The following is a 14,117-nucleotide window of genomic DNA, read 5'->3' as shown; positions in this document are numbered from 1 at the left end:
AGGGGCTTCCCGGAGCCACCCCAGGGACGTAACAGAAGACACCCTCCTTACCCCCCACACTCTGGAATTACAAGGGTTAGGGGAGCTCTGAGGCAGGACCCTGGCCAAGCCCAGATACACAGGAGAAATGGGTCTCGGTCCCGGGACGACCCACTCCAAATCCTCCTCATAGGTCACAAGATCACGCCTACACTGCAGCTGTCTGAAGACCGCTGCCCTGAAAACGGTGCCCAAAGAGGTTTAGAGACCAGCTTTCAATTCCTGCACTATACACTCAGAATAACCATGGCGGGGTCACACGGTAATTCCAGCCGTAATTTTTCCAGGGCCCGCCATACTCTTTTTCCAGAGCAGCTGTGACCGGGTAACGTTCTCACAAGAGCATACAAGGGATCCCATTTCTCCACAGACTCTACACTGGAGAGGATAAGGCAGCAAAACTCTACTTCTTGGGCTCAACGTTTCTGATGCGGTTGGGAAGAAACCAAATAGCGTTCCTTCCTGTCACAGGACAGTGCTGGGTCTTTGCAGGATCCAACAAGGATGCTCAGAGCAATTATCCACTTCAGACTTTGCTCCCACCCCTAAAGCACCCCTTCTCTAAGTAGGGCCACTGTCCCCCGCCCGCTGCATGCTCCTCAGCTGCACACGAGGAGTCACGCTGCCCACAGAGCCCCCGGGGCCCTGGGGCCTTGGCCCCTGGAGAGCCTGCCCTGGGGGCCGCCGCCCCCCTCACCCTTCCACCCCTTGGGGCTGGCGCAGGCCTCAGGGCACCCCTCCCCACCTCCCTGCGGGCCGGCGGCCTCTACACAGTCCCCGAAGGCGGCGTGGCCCCGGGTCCCTCGTGTCCTCACTGCTCACACACAGGGCCTTGCAGGGAGCAGAGCTCAGCCCTGTGTGGCCATGAGGGAGCCGCCAGCAGGGCTCCCCTGGCCTCCCGCGGGCCCTTTCTCGTCCTTTCCGCCGGCCCGGCCCATGCCGGAGCACACCGGTCCGGGTTCCTTGGGCCCTTGCAGAATGAACGGGCCAGGAGGCACAGGAAGCCAGAACAAAAGACTTTTCCTTTTTCTTGGCTGCACGTCCTGACCTTGAGCTTCTGTCCTTGACGCTTTCCAACCCATTTTTTTCCTCAAAGCCCTGGGATTCTGTCTGGAGTCTAAAGTACGTGGCTTGGTCTCTCATCTTGAATACTACGTATAGTGTAAGTTCATATATATATACACATGCTATACATATATATGTGTATTTAGGAAAAAATATTAAATATATGTGTTTTTTTTGTTCGCTTTTATACTTATGCTTCTACTGTCTCCACTTGTACATATCCCCCCGCCACGGTTCACCTCTTCCACCAGTATGTCCGCTTTACAAGCATTCCTTGATGTGACGTGTAGGTGCAAAAACCTCGTCCTGCCTTGTTGGGAATGCCACTGCTACAAGTCCTCTAAAGATATGTATGCAGTTTTAGATAAGTACATGTATTCTTACCATATTATCCACCAACCGTATGGGAATGTACCCAACAAAGTTAAAAACTTTTCCACATGTGATCGTGCGCATTGATGTTTATTATTGTTTTTGTCATCTTTTTTTCAAATGTAGAGGTACCCAGATGTGTTTTAGTAGGTTACCTGATAAGCTGTACTAAAAGCAGGTAATTGATTCTGGGTGCTCTCAAAAGAAATGAGCTATCCAGTCATGAGAATTTTGGAGAAATTGAAATGGATATTACTGAGTGACCGAGTCCATGTGGAAAAGCTCCATGTTGTATGATTCGCAATTAATGACACTGTATAAAGGGAAATTTCTGGAGACAACGACACTATCATTGGTGCACAGGGCTGTGTGGGGAGGAAGCAATAGGCAGAGTAGTGAAATCCTCTGTCTAATACTATCCTGATGGATACACATCATCATACATGAGTTTAACCCATAAAAATAAATACCAGGTGTGAAGATTAACGGGTTCTACGGGCTCTGTGTGATGTGGATGAATCGAGGGCCTTCATCAGTGATGAGCAGCGTGTGGCTGTGGTGGGGTGTTGGTATGAGGGAATCTATGTAGGAGCGTGGAAGCGGCTAAGTGGGAAATCTGTGTATAGTGCTGTCTGTCTCCCTGCACCTAAGTGTGCTCTACAGAATGGCAAGTCTTTCAAAACACAGAGTATGAACAGCAGTATCAGGACAACACAGAAGAAAGCCCCGGGGGTACCCTTAAGAGTGCAGGTGGATTCTGGTATCTGGGGTGGGGATGTAGGGGCAGCAGGGATGTGGGGAGAGAATGTAGGCTGCAGAGATGCAGAGGAAAGCAGGGGGAGTGGGAACAACTTTCACCTTCTGCCCCTACTTCCTGGCACAAACCTGATGCACGACCTGGCAGGACACATGCCAGTAGCCCTGGGCAAGTATCAGGACAGCAGAGAACACGGCATCGTTTGAGGCAGATGCTTCTGGATTCTGGCATTAGCTGTCTAAAATCACCTTACAATGGGAAGATGTCCTTTTCAAAACTTATTTGAAGAGGATATAAAGACTAGAGCGGAAATAGAATAGTGAGTATTGACATGTAGTATGAGAAGTCAGTCGTTCCTAAAGGCAGTATATACACAGGCCACACATATATAAATAGACCCGCGAGCAAGCCAGCACTCATACGCGTGCACAGGACACCCACTAGGTACCGAGGGGCGCTGTGTTTGTCCCGATGACGCAGCACGTGAGGGGGAAACTCCCTGCAGTGGGCCCCGCAATGCTGGACACCCCTAGACACCCTTGCGGCTGCTCGGCCGCCCCCGGGAAAGTAAACCCTTCACAGGACGGTTCTAAAGTCTGGCTGCTGGCCAAGGGACCCCACGGGAAGGGGCGCTTCCTCCCGGCCCCTGCCCCGGGGCTATGGGCGCCGCGGCCGCACAGCAGGCCTGTGTCCTGATGAGGGCCTCCTGGGTGAGGACTGAGAGCCCACCTGTCCCCGGACGCTGGGGGCCGCCGAACCCTGCGGTGCCCCTGCCAGCAGCCCTGGGCCGCCCCGGGACCCGCGGAGCCGGTGGGGCCCGAGCCGCAGCAACCATCCGTCAGGCGCTCAGGGACGTCGGGGCCTGAGAGGCTCGGCGTAAGGGGCGCGGACTGAGGTCTGCAGAGAGCCGGGGCCCCAGCCCGCCCGAGGCCAGGGAGGGAGGACCCGCGAGAGGACCCAGGGAGCCTCCCGCCCTGTCCTCCGACCACCGCCACGCGGAGCCCACCTGCAGCGGACGTGCCGTCAGCCCTTAGGGACCCTGGCACGGGGTCCGGATGTGACGTGGGCCGACTTCCGCCTCGGAGGTCTGAGAGAGCGGGGGGCCTCGTGTGAGGGGGCGCAGTGGGGTCCCCTGGAAGGAGGCCAGGCCCGGGCCGGCGGCAGCCAGGCGAGCAGGTAGCCCCGGGAGGGGGCTCGGAGGGCGGGGGAGGGGCCCCGGAGGGCGGCGGGGGGTGGGGGGCCTGTCGGGAACCCCCAGAGACGACCGGGGGAAGGCGGGGTCGCGGCCTCGAGCCCAGGCCTGGAGGCTGGAGCCCGGGGCAGTGGTCTGAGAGGGGCAGGGGCATAGGGGGTGCCTGTGGGGGCGCGGTGAGAGGGCGGGGACCCAGGAGCCCAGGACAGAGGGGACCCGGCGGAGGTCAGGGCCCACGGTGAGCCCGGGAAGGCCGCGTAGGAGGGGAACGGGGCCGGATGGTGGCGGCGGGTGCGGCAGGCCTGGCACATCCGGGTACCCGAGAGCCTGGGGCCTGGTGTGGTGGGAGCAGATGCTGAGGGGGGCGGAGGGAGGGTCCAGGGGCTAAGGGGAGGCGAGGGATGGACCCTGAGGGGGACAGAGGGGACCCGGCGGAGGGCAGGGCCCACGGTCAGCCCGGGAGGGCCGCGGGGGAGCAGGATGGGGCTGGATGGTGGCGGCGGGTGCGGCAGGCCTGGCACATCCGGGTACCCCAGAGCCTGAGGCCTGCTGTGGCGGGAGCAGATGCTGAAGGGGGATGGAGGTAGGGTCGCGGGGCTAAGGGGACCGAGGGACCCGGCGGAGGTCAGGGCTCATGGTGAGCCCGGGAAGGCCGCGCAGGAGCAGGATGGGGTCGGATGGTGGCGGCGGGTGCGGCAGGCCTGGCACATCCGGGTACCCGAGAGCCTGGGGCCTGGTGTGGCGGGAGCAGATGCTGAGGGGGGCGGAGGGAGGGTCCAGGGGCTAAGGGGAGGCGAGGGATGGACCCTGAGGACGACAGAGGGGACCCTGCGGAGGGTCGCCAGGGCTATGAGGCCCCCTGGGATGGGGACTTGCCCTCACGTGGGAGTATGGGTGCTCAGACCTCCACATCCGGGCCTCCCGAGGCACTGGGGGCCCCTGGCGTCAGGAGCAGGGCCTAGGACATGTGGGCTGAGGGGAGGGCCCCGGGTACTGCTGGGAATCCCGGTGGGGATGCGGAGGAGGCCCGGGGGACCCCACACCCCAGCCAAGAGTCGGTCCCGGGAAGGTCGTGGTGGGGGGGATGGGAACACGTGGTGAGGCCCCACTTCCGCATCTGGGCTCTGAGAGACTAGGTGTTAGGAGCAGCTCTTAGGTGGTCAGACGCGATGGCTGAGGAGCTACGGGAAGGCAAGATATGAATCCTGAGGGAGGACAGAGGGGACCCGGCGGAGGTCAGGGCCCACGGTCAGCCTGGGAAGGCTGCGGGGGAGCGGGATGGGGCCGGATGGTGGCGGCGGGTGCGGCAGGCCTGGCACATCCGGGTACCCGAGAGCCTGAGGCCTGCTATGGCGGGAGCAGATGCTGAGGGGGGCGGAGGGAGGGCCCAGGGGCTAAGGGGAGGCAAGGGATGGACCATTGACAGGGACAAAGGGGACTCCATCGGAGGGTCGCCAGGGCTGTGAGGCCCCCTGGGATGGGGACCTGCTCTCACGTGGGAGTATGGGTGCTCAGACCTCCACATCCGGGCCTCCCGAGACACTGCAGGCCCCTGGCGTCAGGAGCAGGGCCTAGGACATGTGCGCTGAGGGGAGGGCCCCGGGTGCTGCTGGGAATCCCGGTGGGGATGCAGAAGAGGCCCGGGGGACCCCACTCCCCAGCCCAGAGTCAGTCCCAGGAAGGTCGTGGGGGGGGATGGGAACACGTGGTGAGGCCCCACTTCCGCGTCCGGGCTCTGAGAGACTAGGTGTTAGGAGCAGCTCTTAGGTGGTCAGACGCGATGGCTGAGGAGCTACGGGAAGGCAAGATATGAATCCTGAGGGGGACAGAGGGGACCCGGCGGAGGGCAGGGCTCACGTTGAGCCCGGGAAGGCCGCGGGGGAGCGGGACGGGGCCGGAGGGGGGCGGCGGGTGCGGCAGGCCTGGCACATCCGGGTACCCGAGAGCCTGAGGCCTGGTGTGGTGGGAGCAGGCACTGAGGGGGGTGGAGGGAGGGTCCAGGGGCTAAGGGGAGGCGAGGGATGGACCCTGAGGACGACAGAGGGGACCCGACGGAGGACAGGGCCCTCGATCAGTCCGGGAAGAACACGGAGGAGCGGGATGGGGCCGGATGGTGGTGGCGGGTGCGGCAGGCCTGGCACATCCGGGTACCCGAGAGCCTGAGGCCCGGTGTGGCGGGAGCAGATGCTGAGGTGGGCGGGGGGAGGGTCCCGGGGTTATGGGGACTGAGGGATGGACCCTGAGGACGACAGAGGGGACCCGGCGGAGGTCAGGGCCCACGGTCAGCCCGGGAAGGCCGCGGGGGAGCGGGATGGGGCCGGATGATGGCGGCGGGTGCGGCAGGCCTGGCACATCCGGGTACCCGAGAGCCTGAGGCCTGCTCTGGCGGGAGCAGAAGCTGAGGTGGGTGGAGGGAGGGTCGCGGGGCTAAGGGGACCGAGGGATCGGCCATTGACAGGAACAAAGAGCACCCCGTCAGAGGGTCATAAGGGCTTTGAAGCCCCCTGGGATGGGGATCTGCTCTCACGTGGGAGTATGGGTGCTCAGACCTCCACATCCGGGCCTCCCGAGACACTGGGGACCCCTGGCATCAGGAGCAGGGACTAGGACACGTGGGCAGAGGGGAGGGCCCCGGGTGCTGCTGGGATTCCCGGTGAGGATGCGGAAGAGGCCGAGGGACCCCGCACCCCAGCCCAGAGTCAGTCCCGGGAAGGTCGTGGGGGCGGGGGGCGTGGGAACACGTGGTGAGGCCCCACTTCCGCATCCGGGTCTCTGAGACACAGGCCTAAGGCGCGGCCTCCCTCAGGTGGGCAAAGAGGAGGCCGTGCAGTCACCTGAGCAAAGGTTGGAACCCTCAGGGAGAAAAGAGGAGTGCTCTAGGTGGTGGGGTCCTAGTGTGAGTCCAGGAAGGCCCCTGGGGGGTGGGGTACGGGCGGAGTCCGGGCGTCGGCATCTGGATCTCGGGGAGTCAGGAGGCCTTGGTGTCGGAACAGGGCCTCCCTCAGGTGGGCAGGGGGAGTGCCCAGGTGCTGCTGGAATTCCCCATGAGGTTGCAGAGGGAGGACGGAGAAACACAGGACAGTCTGGGAAGGCCCCTCGTGGGCCGGGGAGGAGACGGGCATTTGGCGAGTCCAGACAGCCACATCCGGGTCTCAGAGCATCCAGAGGCCTGGTGTCAGGAGCAGGGCCTCAGGTGGGCAGAGGGGAGGGCCCAGGCCCTTTGAGGAGACAGGGCCCATCCCATGACAGATAGAGCTACTCCGTCCCTGCTGCAGCCCTGGGGGCCCCTGGTTATGGAGGTGGTGTCCAGTGAAATATGCTTGAACCTTTGGAGAGATCTTGGGACCTGGGTCCGAGGGGAAAGGGCTCGGATCGGCTCAGGGCCCCAGCACAGACTTGTCTGGGGAGTCCAGATAGCAACCAAGGGAAGCCTGAGGGACCAGGCACCCCAGAACAGAGGCCTGCTTCCCCACAGATGTCAACCCCGAGCAGCAACCTAGGGAAGCTCCCCATCTTGGGCAGAGGACACTTGGGCTGCCTTGACCTCCACATCTGGGGCTCAGAGAGACAGGGGGACTGGTGGAAAGAGCAGGGGAGGGCCGGGGTTCTCCTGGAGTCAAGATGAGGACAAGTAGGCGGACTGAGGGACCCTGGACCCAGCAGGGAGTCAGTCCCAGGAGGCTCCTGGGTGGGAGCACGATGAGACGGGGCAGGTGCTGACTTCTGCTCCGGGTCGTGAGACAGAGCTTGTCGTAAGGAGGGCTCTCGGGCAGCAGAGCCGAAGGCACAGGCCATCCAGGGAGTCCAGATGGGGTACAGAGGGACCCCAAGGAACCTGTGTGAGCCTCGGCCATCAGCCCGGGGACTCCCCAGACTTGGTAGCCTGTTGTGACGTTCACAGTCTTTGCCCGCGGTTCTTGGGGCAATGAGGGCTTTGGTCTGAGGGAACAGGCCTGGAGACGGCAAAGAGAGGACCAGATGTGCTGCGGGCAAGTGGAGATCCCCGAGGGAGGACTCAGGGAGGCGCCCGGACTCCACAAGAGGGCCAGCGCCCTGAAAGCTGGCCCTGCTGTCGGCCCCGGGAGGTCTGTGTGTGCCCTGTCCACGGGCAGCGTGTCAGGACTGCCTGACCAAGGCTAGGGCCCTGGTTTAAAAACTGAGGGTCAGGAGCGAGTGGGACTGGATGGAAGGCTCCAGAGGTACGACCTGGGAGACCCTGGATAGAGGGGCTGGTCCTGGGAGAGTCAGGCCCGGGGGGCCCCTGAGCAGAAGGAGGACAAGCAGAGTGTGCGGGCTTCCGCCTCCGGGACCCACAGAGGCTGGGGCTGGGGGTAAGAGGCAGGTCCTTGAGTTTGGCAGCAGGGAGGGCCCAGACCCTGCCAGAGTCAAGGTGAGGACCCTCGGAGAACTGAGGGGACTCTGGTCCCCAGCACAGAGTCCTCAATGGGAGGCCCTTGAGCAGCTGGCCGCCTAAGGCGCACCCCGAATTTGGCCTTGGATCTCAGCCATGCATGGGGCAGTCAGAGGAGAACGGACTCAGGACAGCTGAGGGCAGGGTCCCCGGTCTGGTTGGCGTCCGGGAGGGGTGCAGAGTGAGAGTTGAGGACCTTAGAGCCTAAAACAGACAGTGATTTGATTGCCCTTGGGCACCTTCTTGGCCATCCCCCTGGAGGAGGGGAGCAGCCGACCTGTTTCCTGACTTCTGCACCCAGGGTCCCAGGAGGTGCCAGCCTTGGTCCTATAGTGTGGCCTCAGGTCAGGAGAGGGTGGAGTCTCACGATCCTGAGGGAGGACTAAGCAGACCCCCACCCAAACATAGGGGACCCAGCAAAAACCTGCCCCTGGGGTCAGCCCTGCAAGGCCAGGCCAGGGGTCAAGAAAAGTGAGCACCCTGCTTTCTCCGCTGGGTCCCAGGGTGTTCGGGGCCTTGGCCTGTGGGTGGGATGCACACTCAGGTGAGAAGGGATAGTTCCAGGTCCTGCCAAAAATACACATGAGCACCCTGAGGACAGAGTGGACTCCTAGCCCAGGACAGAGGGGCCAACCAGCGCTCCCAGCTCTCTGTGAACTGGGTGGAATGTAGGTGGAGGGCAAGGACTGCTGCCACCTCCCCCTCCTCTCCCAGTTCTCAGGGAGGTGAGGACCCCGCTGGGAGAGGTCCCAATCAGGGCTTGGGAGCAAGCCCACCCGGGGAATAGATACCCAGGAGTCCCGGGGCCTGCCAAGAGTCAGTACGGGGACCCCCCCAACCCCCCGCCCCCACATTGAAGGGGTGAGTGGCCCCCAAGACAGCCCTCAGGCCCAGGAGGGGATGGCCCCGAAATCTGGGTGCCCCTCCCTGGCAGCCCTGGGAAGGGATGGGGTGGTGGGGCCTGTCCCACGGAGCCCCTCCTCCTCTCCAGATCCCTGGACTCGGAGGGGAGGGCCTGGGCCTGAGGGTCTGGACTCAGATCAGCAGAGGAGGCGGGTGCCCTGCCCTGGCCCCGGTCCCGGCCCTGGCGGGGCTCGAGGTGAGAAATGAAGGGATGTCTTCCTCAGCAGGATCCCTGGGGACCAGGCCGCCCCGGCCGCTTGTGTGGGCCATGGGGAGAGGCGGGACGGGTGGGCCGACTGATTTCTCTGGACTTTGGCTGGTGGGGGGTCGTGGCAGGGGCCCTTGCAAGGAAAGTGCAAGGAGGGTGGCCTCAGGGCCAGCCAGGGAGTCTTCCCAGGCCTTGCGTAGGGTCCAGGTGAAGAGCGAGAGGCGCCCCATCCCAGCCCAGAGGGAAGCCAGAGCTGGGCCATCCCTCCCCTGATGCGTGATCCGTGATCTGTGATCCCTTATTTGTTGGCTCTGGACGAGCCCTGGAGACCTTTGGCAGGCCTGCCCAGAGCCGGTCCCCTGGCCTCCTCGTGTGGCGAGTCGGGGCAACCTGGTCTTGTGGGGACGCTTTGGCCTCAGGCTCGCTGATAGAGGCCTGGGGCACAGGCCCTGCCAAGGGCCAGGGGCCAGGGATGGGGCCTGGGTTGGGGCCAGGGCAGGGGCCAGAGCAGTCCCCTGAGAGGCCAAGGAGGGGACCGCCCTGCCTGGCCTGCTGGGACCTCCCAGGATGGGAGCCAGCCCTCCTGTCCACACTGGGGCCCAGGGCTGGGCTCACAGTCTACACCCTGAGGTGCTCCCTGCTTCCCTCCTGCAGGGCCTCCAAGAACTGGCAGCAGAGCCCTCGGTCTGAGGTGGGAGCGCTAAGGTCGCAGAGCACAGGAACACCGCGTGTGGGCAGGTGCCACTGGTCCAGGTGAGGTGCTCGCTCTCTCTGAGCCTGGCGCCAGGACCTTGCCTCACCAGGCCCGCCCAGCCCAGCACACAGGGGAGCCCTGGCAGCCGAGCCCGACGCTGCCCCCCGCTGCCCTGGCCACTCGGGTCTCTCTAGGCCAGGCTGCTCCCGCACCAGCCCTTTCACCTCTGTGGTAAGGTCCTGAAGGACAGGCTTTGCAGGGTGCATGGTCAGGGTGGGTACAGATAGCTGCAGGCACTGCAGGGAATCGAAATGAACCTTGAAGGGGCTGAAGGGATTCCCCACCCACACAGAGTGGGCCCCGGTGTCCCGGCCTCGGCATCCTCAAACACCACTTTCCGGGGTGGCTGCAGGTGCTGGATGCACCCATCTTCTTGGGCTCCGGGAGGTGAGTCTCCATTCAGAGGGGTGGCTTCAGGTCAATAGCAGAAGCCACATGTGGTGGGCAGGGAAAAGAGGTCAAAGATTTGTCAGGTGTCAAGCAAAGGACCCTTTGGGAAGACTGAGGGTATGGAGGTTCCCCCACCTTCAAAAGAGAAGGGCCCTTAGAGAGTCCAGGTTCCCTGTTCTCAGCATAGGGAGGGCTGGACGGGGCCTGATCCCAAGCGAGGGCTGGGAGTGCTCAGGGATGTGGGGCCCATGGTCTGTAGGAGACTTCACGGCCGTAGATGGAGGATCCCAAGATTCCCCCAGGCAGCAATGTGAAGGCCCCGAGGGAGGACCGACTGGACCCCCAGCCCTATCTCAAGAGAAAAGACGGCCAGAGTCCGGCCTGCCTGGTGGGCGGCGTGGGAAGCACGTCAGCGGTGCTCAAGATTCCAAAGGCACGGGCTCGACCTACAGGGGTGTCCAAGCCTTCAGCGGCCACTGGGATTGTTTCGGGTGCTTGAGACCAAAGGGCTCTAAGGCAGAGTGTCCCCAGGCCCACCCTGGGGTCCGTAAAGTGGCCGGAGCAGCTCACAGAACGCAGGCGCACAAGTCACTTCCTCCATCACTGGTGGATCATGAAAGGATGTAGCTCAGCAGCGGCCAGACACAAGAGCTGCACAGGCCAAGGGACGTGGGAAGGGGTGCAGAGCCACCGCTCCGTCTGCGTGGCCACCCTCCCACACCTCCCAGTTCACCAGCCTGCCAGCTCTCTGGCCCTGTGCCTCTGGGGTGTAGGGGAGGCTCCATCACCCGATCCCCAGCCCCTCTGCCCTCCCTGGGGCTGGGGGTGGGGCTGAAGGTTCCATCCCTCCACTGGCCTTGGGTGGTTCTCCTGGCCACCAGGCCCTATCCCAAGGGGCTTCCTGGAGCCACCTCAGGGACGTAACAGAAGACACCCTCCTTACTCCCCACCCTTAGGAAATTCCAGGAGTCTGAGAGCAGAGAGCCAGGAACTGTGCACCGAGGGCAAATCTCCATTTGCTTATAAATCAGTATCCGAGGAGGTGCCTTCTCAAGCTTGTTGGAGCTCTCGGGGAGGTGAGGACCAGCTCTGAGAGGACAGCAGGCAGGTTACCTGAGGAAGCCCATCAGTGCGACAGACAAGAGTCTCAGGTGAGGACCCGGAGAGAAGAGTGAGTGGACCCTGATTGTCAGAAGAAGGAGGGGACCCCACAGACACCTGGCCTGCCCCTACTGTCAGCCCTGGGAACTGGGTTCATGGCCCTTAGGGCTGAGCCCCTTCTTATTTTCACATCCCTGCTCTCAGGGAGGCCAGGGCCATGGTCTGAGGGTCTGGACTCAGGTCAGTGGAGGCAGGATCCCAGCCGCCCCTTCCCAGGAATCTGGGAGGCCCTGGGAGTGCGTGGCCAGATGTGGACACCCTGTGTTCCTTCTGCTCAGTCTCGGGGCTTTATGGTCGTATTCTGAGACTTTTGCTTCAGGCCAGCATAGGGGTGGGGCCCAGGCCCTGCCAGGGCAAAGGTGAGTCCCCTGAGTGAGCAGGGAGGGGACTTACCCGGGCTGCAAGTGGGGACCTCCCAGAGCCCAAGCCAGCCCTCCCACCCACACTGGAGGCCCAGGGCGGGGCTCCCAGTCTGCACCCTGAGGCATCCCCTGCTTCCCTCCTGCAGGGGCTGCAGGAACTGGGAGGTGAAGGCCTAGGTCTGAGGCAGGAGACCTAAGTCACAGAGCAGAGGAGGCCCTTGATCTCCTCCTCCAGCTTCTTAGGGCAAAGGCTGCTCGGGGGTAGGGGTGGAGGGAGTCGCCGGAGGGTGCCCAGATAGCAGAGACCCGGAGTCCCCTTCATCACAGCTGCCAAGGGTGCCTTCCTCAACCGAGGTCCCACCCTCCCCTCGCTAGCCCTGTTCCCACGTCACCTCTCTCCCCCAGGCCCTTGGGTCCCTTTTCCCCCACCTGCTCATAACCCTTCTTCTGCAGACACAAGTCATCATGACTCTGGGGGAGAGGAATGAGCTCCCGAAGCATGAGGAAGATCATCAAGACCCAAGAGAGGTCCAGTGCCCGGTAGATGCGCAGCTGTCGGAGGCTGAGGAGGAGGAAGAGGGCCTGTCTCCCCCCTCCTCCACTTACTCCCCTTTGTTTTCGGGTTCCTCCCCCTCCTCCTCCTCTTCCTCTTCCTATTTCGCCCTGTACCCTGGCACCCCAGAGGAGGGGTCTGCTGCTGGGTCCCCAAGTCCCCCCCAGAGTCCTCTGAGGGCCTGCCCCTCCCCCAGTGCCCTGGCAGGCCCTCCCTGGAGCCAGTCTGAAGACAGCTTAAGCACTTCAGATGAGGAGCGGTGGGGCGCCGGGGTGGAGCCGGAAGTCGCCCCGCCCGTGGCCCAGGAGGGGTTCCATGTGAAGGCGGTTGACCTGGTAGCGTTTCTGCTCCACAAGTATCGCACCAAGCAGCCTACCAGCAAGGCAGAGATGCTGGAGGTCGTCACCCCAGAATACCAGGACGACTTCCCAGTGATCTGGGGCCAAGCGTCCGAGTGCATGCAGCTGGTCTTTGGCCTAGACTTGATTGAAGTGGATCCTATTGCACACTCCTACGTCCTGGTCACCGTCTTGGGCCTCAGCTATGATGGGATGCTGAGCGGTGAGCAGGGCCTGCCCAAGACCGGCCTCCTGGTGCTGCTCCTGGGGGTGATCCTCCTGGAGGGCGACTGTGTCCCCGAGGAGAAGGTGTGGGAGGCGGTGGGGGTCATAGGAGTGTTTGCCGGCAAGCAGCACCTCATCTATGGGGAGCCTGGGGACCTCCTCACCCACGTCTGGGTGCAGGAAGGCTACGTGGAGTACCGGCAGGTGGCGGGCAGCGACCCTACTCGCTACGAGTTCCTGTGGGGGCCCAGGGCCTACGAGGAAACCAGCAAGCTGCGGGTCATGGAGTATTTGCTGCACATCAATAGCAGGCAGCCGGTGTACTTCCCAGCCCAGTCTAAGGAGGAGAGGAGGAGTGATGAGGAAGAGGGGGCCTGAGCCCTAGGAGCGGCTAGGCCCTTCCAGCCTCGGGTGGGGTCGGTGGCTTGTCCCCTAGTCTGGGCCCGAAGGGAGGCATCCCTTCTGCCGCTGCTGGTGCGTGTGTATGTTGGACGAGACTCAGCCCTGGGCTTCCTAAGGAGTGCGGGGAGGGTCGGAGGAAGGAAGCAGGGCAAAGAACCCCTCTGGGGGCCTGTTCTCTACCGTGACCCCGAGATCCAGAGCTGGTTACCATGAGGAGGCTCTCACACGTTGCTCAGGTTCGAGGGTTTCGTAGGCTTCAGAGATTATGTGTGCGAGGGGCATCCCCCACGAAGCCTCTGTACTTCCCCAGTTCAACAGTTAAACAGTTTTGTCCTGTCCTGGAAACCAGCTGGCCGACCCCGCCTGCCTCCGTGTTTGGGCTCTGGACCCACATCCCAAGGCATCCGCGGAGGAATTGGTTGGAAATGCGAAAGCATGTCGTCAAGTGATGGGGTCAGGACATAGAGAAAAAAAGTAAAAGGTTGTTTGTTCTTCATTCTTGTCCCTCTGGTCTGTCATCCTGAAAATGCCAGAGGAACACGGACCAGTGTGCTCTGGCATGGGCCGTGCTGGCGGAAAGGACGAGAAAGGGCCTGCGGGAGGCCAGGGGAGCCCTGCTGGCGGCTCCCTCAAGGCCACACAGGGCTGAGCTCTGCTCCCTGCAAGGCCCTGTGTGTGCGCAGTGAGGACACAAGGGGCCCGGGGCCACGCCGCCTTCGGGGACTGTGTGTAGAGGCCGCCGGCCCGCAGGGAGGTGGGGAGGGGTGCCCTGAGGCCTGCGCCAGCCCCAAGGGGTGGAAGGGTGAGGGGGGCAGGCTCTGCAGGGGCCAAGGCCCCGGGGCCCGGGGTCTCCGTGGGCAGCGCGACTCCTCCTGTGCAGCTGAGGAGCGAGCAGCGGGCGGGGGACGGAGGCCGGCCTCCACTCTGCTTCCAGGTGGGGAAGCAGGGACCTGAGGCTTGGGGGGGTGGGACGAGCGCAGACTGT

General features: G+C 63.0%; 1 protein-coding gene across 1 annotated transcript; it reads left to right on the top strand.

The window, feature by feature from the left end:
• Nucleotides 1–5,446: 5,446 nt before the first annotated feature.
• LOC129518124 (melanoma-associated antigen 8-like) lies at nt 5,447–13,108 on the top strand. The gene is made up of 2 exons (XM_055338135.1): nt 5,447–5,617; nt 12,068–13,108. The coding sequence occupies exons 1-2, from the start codon at nt 5,447–5,449 to the stop codon at nt 13,106–13,108; spliced, it is 1,212 nt and encodes a 403-aa protein (XP_055194110.1).
• The last annotated feature ends 1,009 nt before the right edge of the window (nt 13,109–14,117 follow it).

The sequence above is a fragment of the Nyctereutes procyonoides genome, unplaced genomic scaffold, assembly GCF_905146905.1.
Source record: "Nyctereutes procyonoides isolate TBG_1078 unplaced genomic scaffold, NYPRO_anot_genome, whole genome shotgun sequence".
NCBI lineage: Eukaryota > Metazoa > Chordata > Mammalia > Carnivora > Canidae > Nyctereutes > Nyctereutes procyonoides.
Note: the sequence above shows the minus strand (reverse complement) of the source record. Positions and strands in the feature narration are given on the sequence as shown.

What these genes read in the sequence shown, in the direction of transcription:
- LOC129518124 (XM_055338135.1), top strand. Translation starts at nt 5,447, where the DNA reads ATGGACCCTGAGGACGACAGAGGGGACCCGACGGAGGACAGGGCCCTC. An exon ending in TGGCGGGAGCAGATGCTGAG is followed by an intron (nt 5,618 to 12,067) that starts GTGGGCGGGGGG and finishes CTTCTTCTGCAG; the next exon opens with ACACAAGTCATCATGACTCT.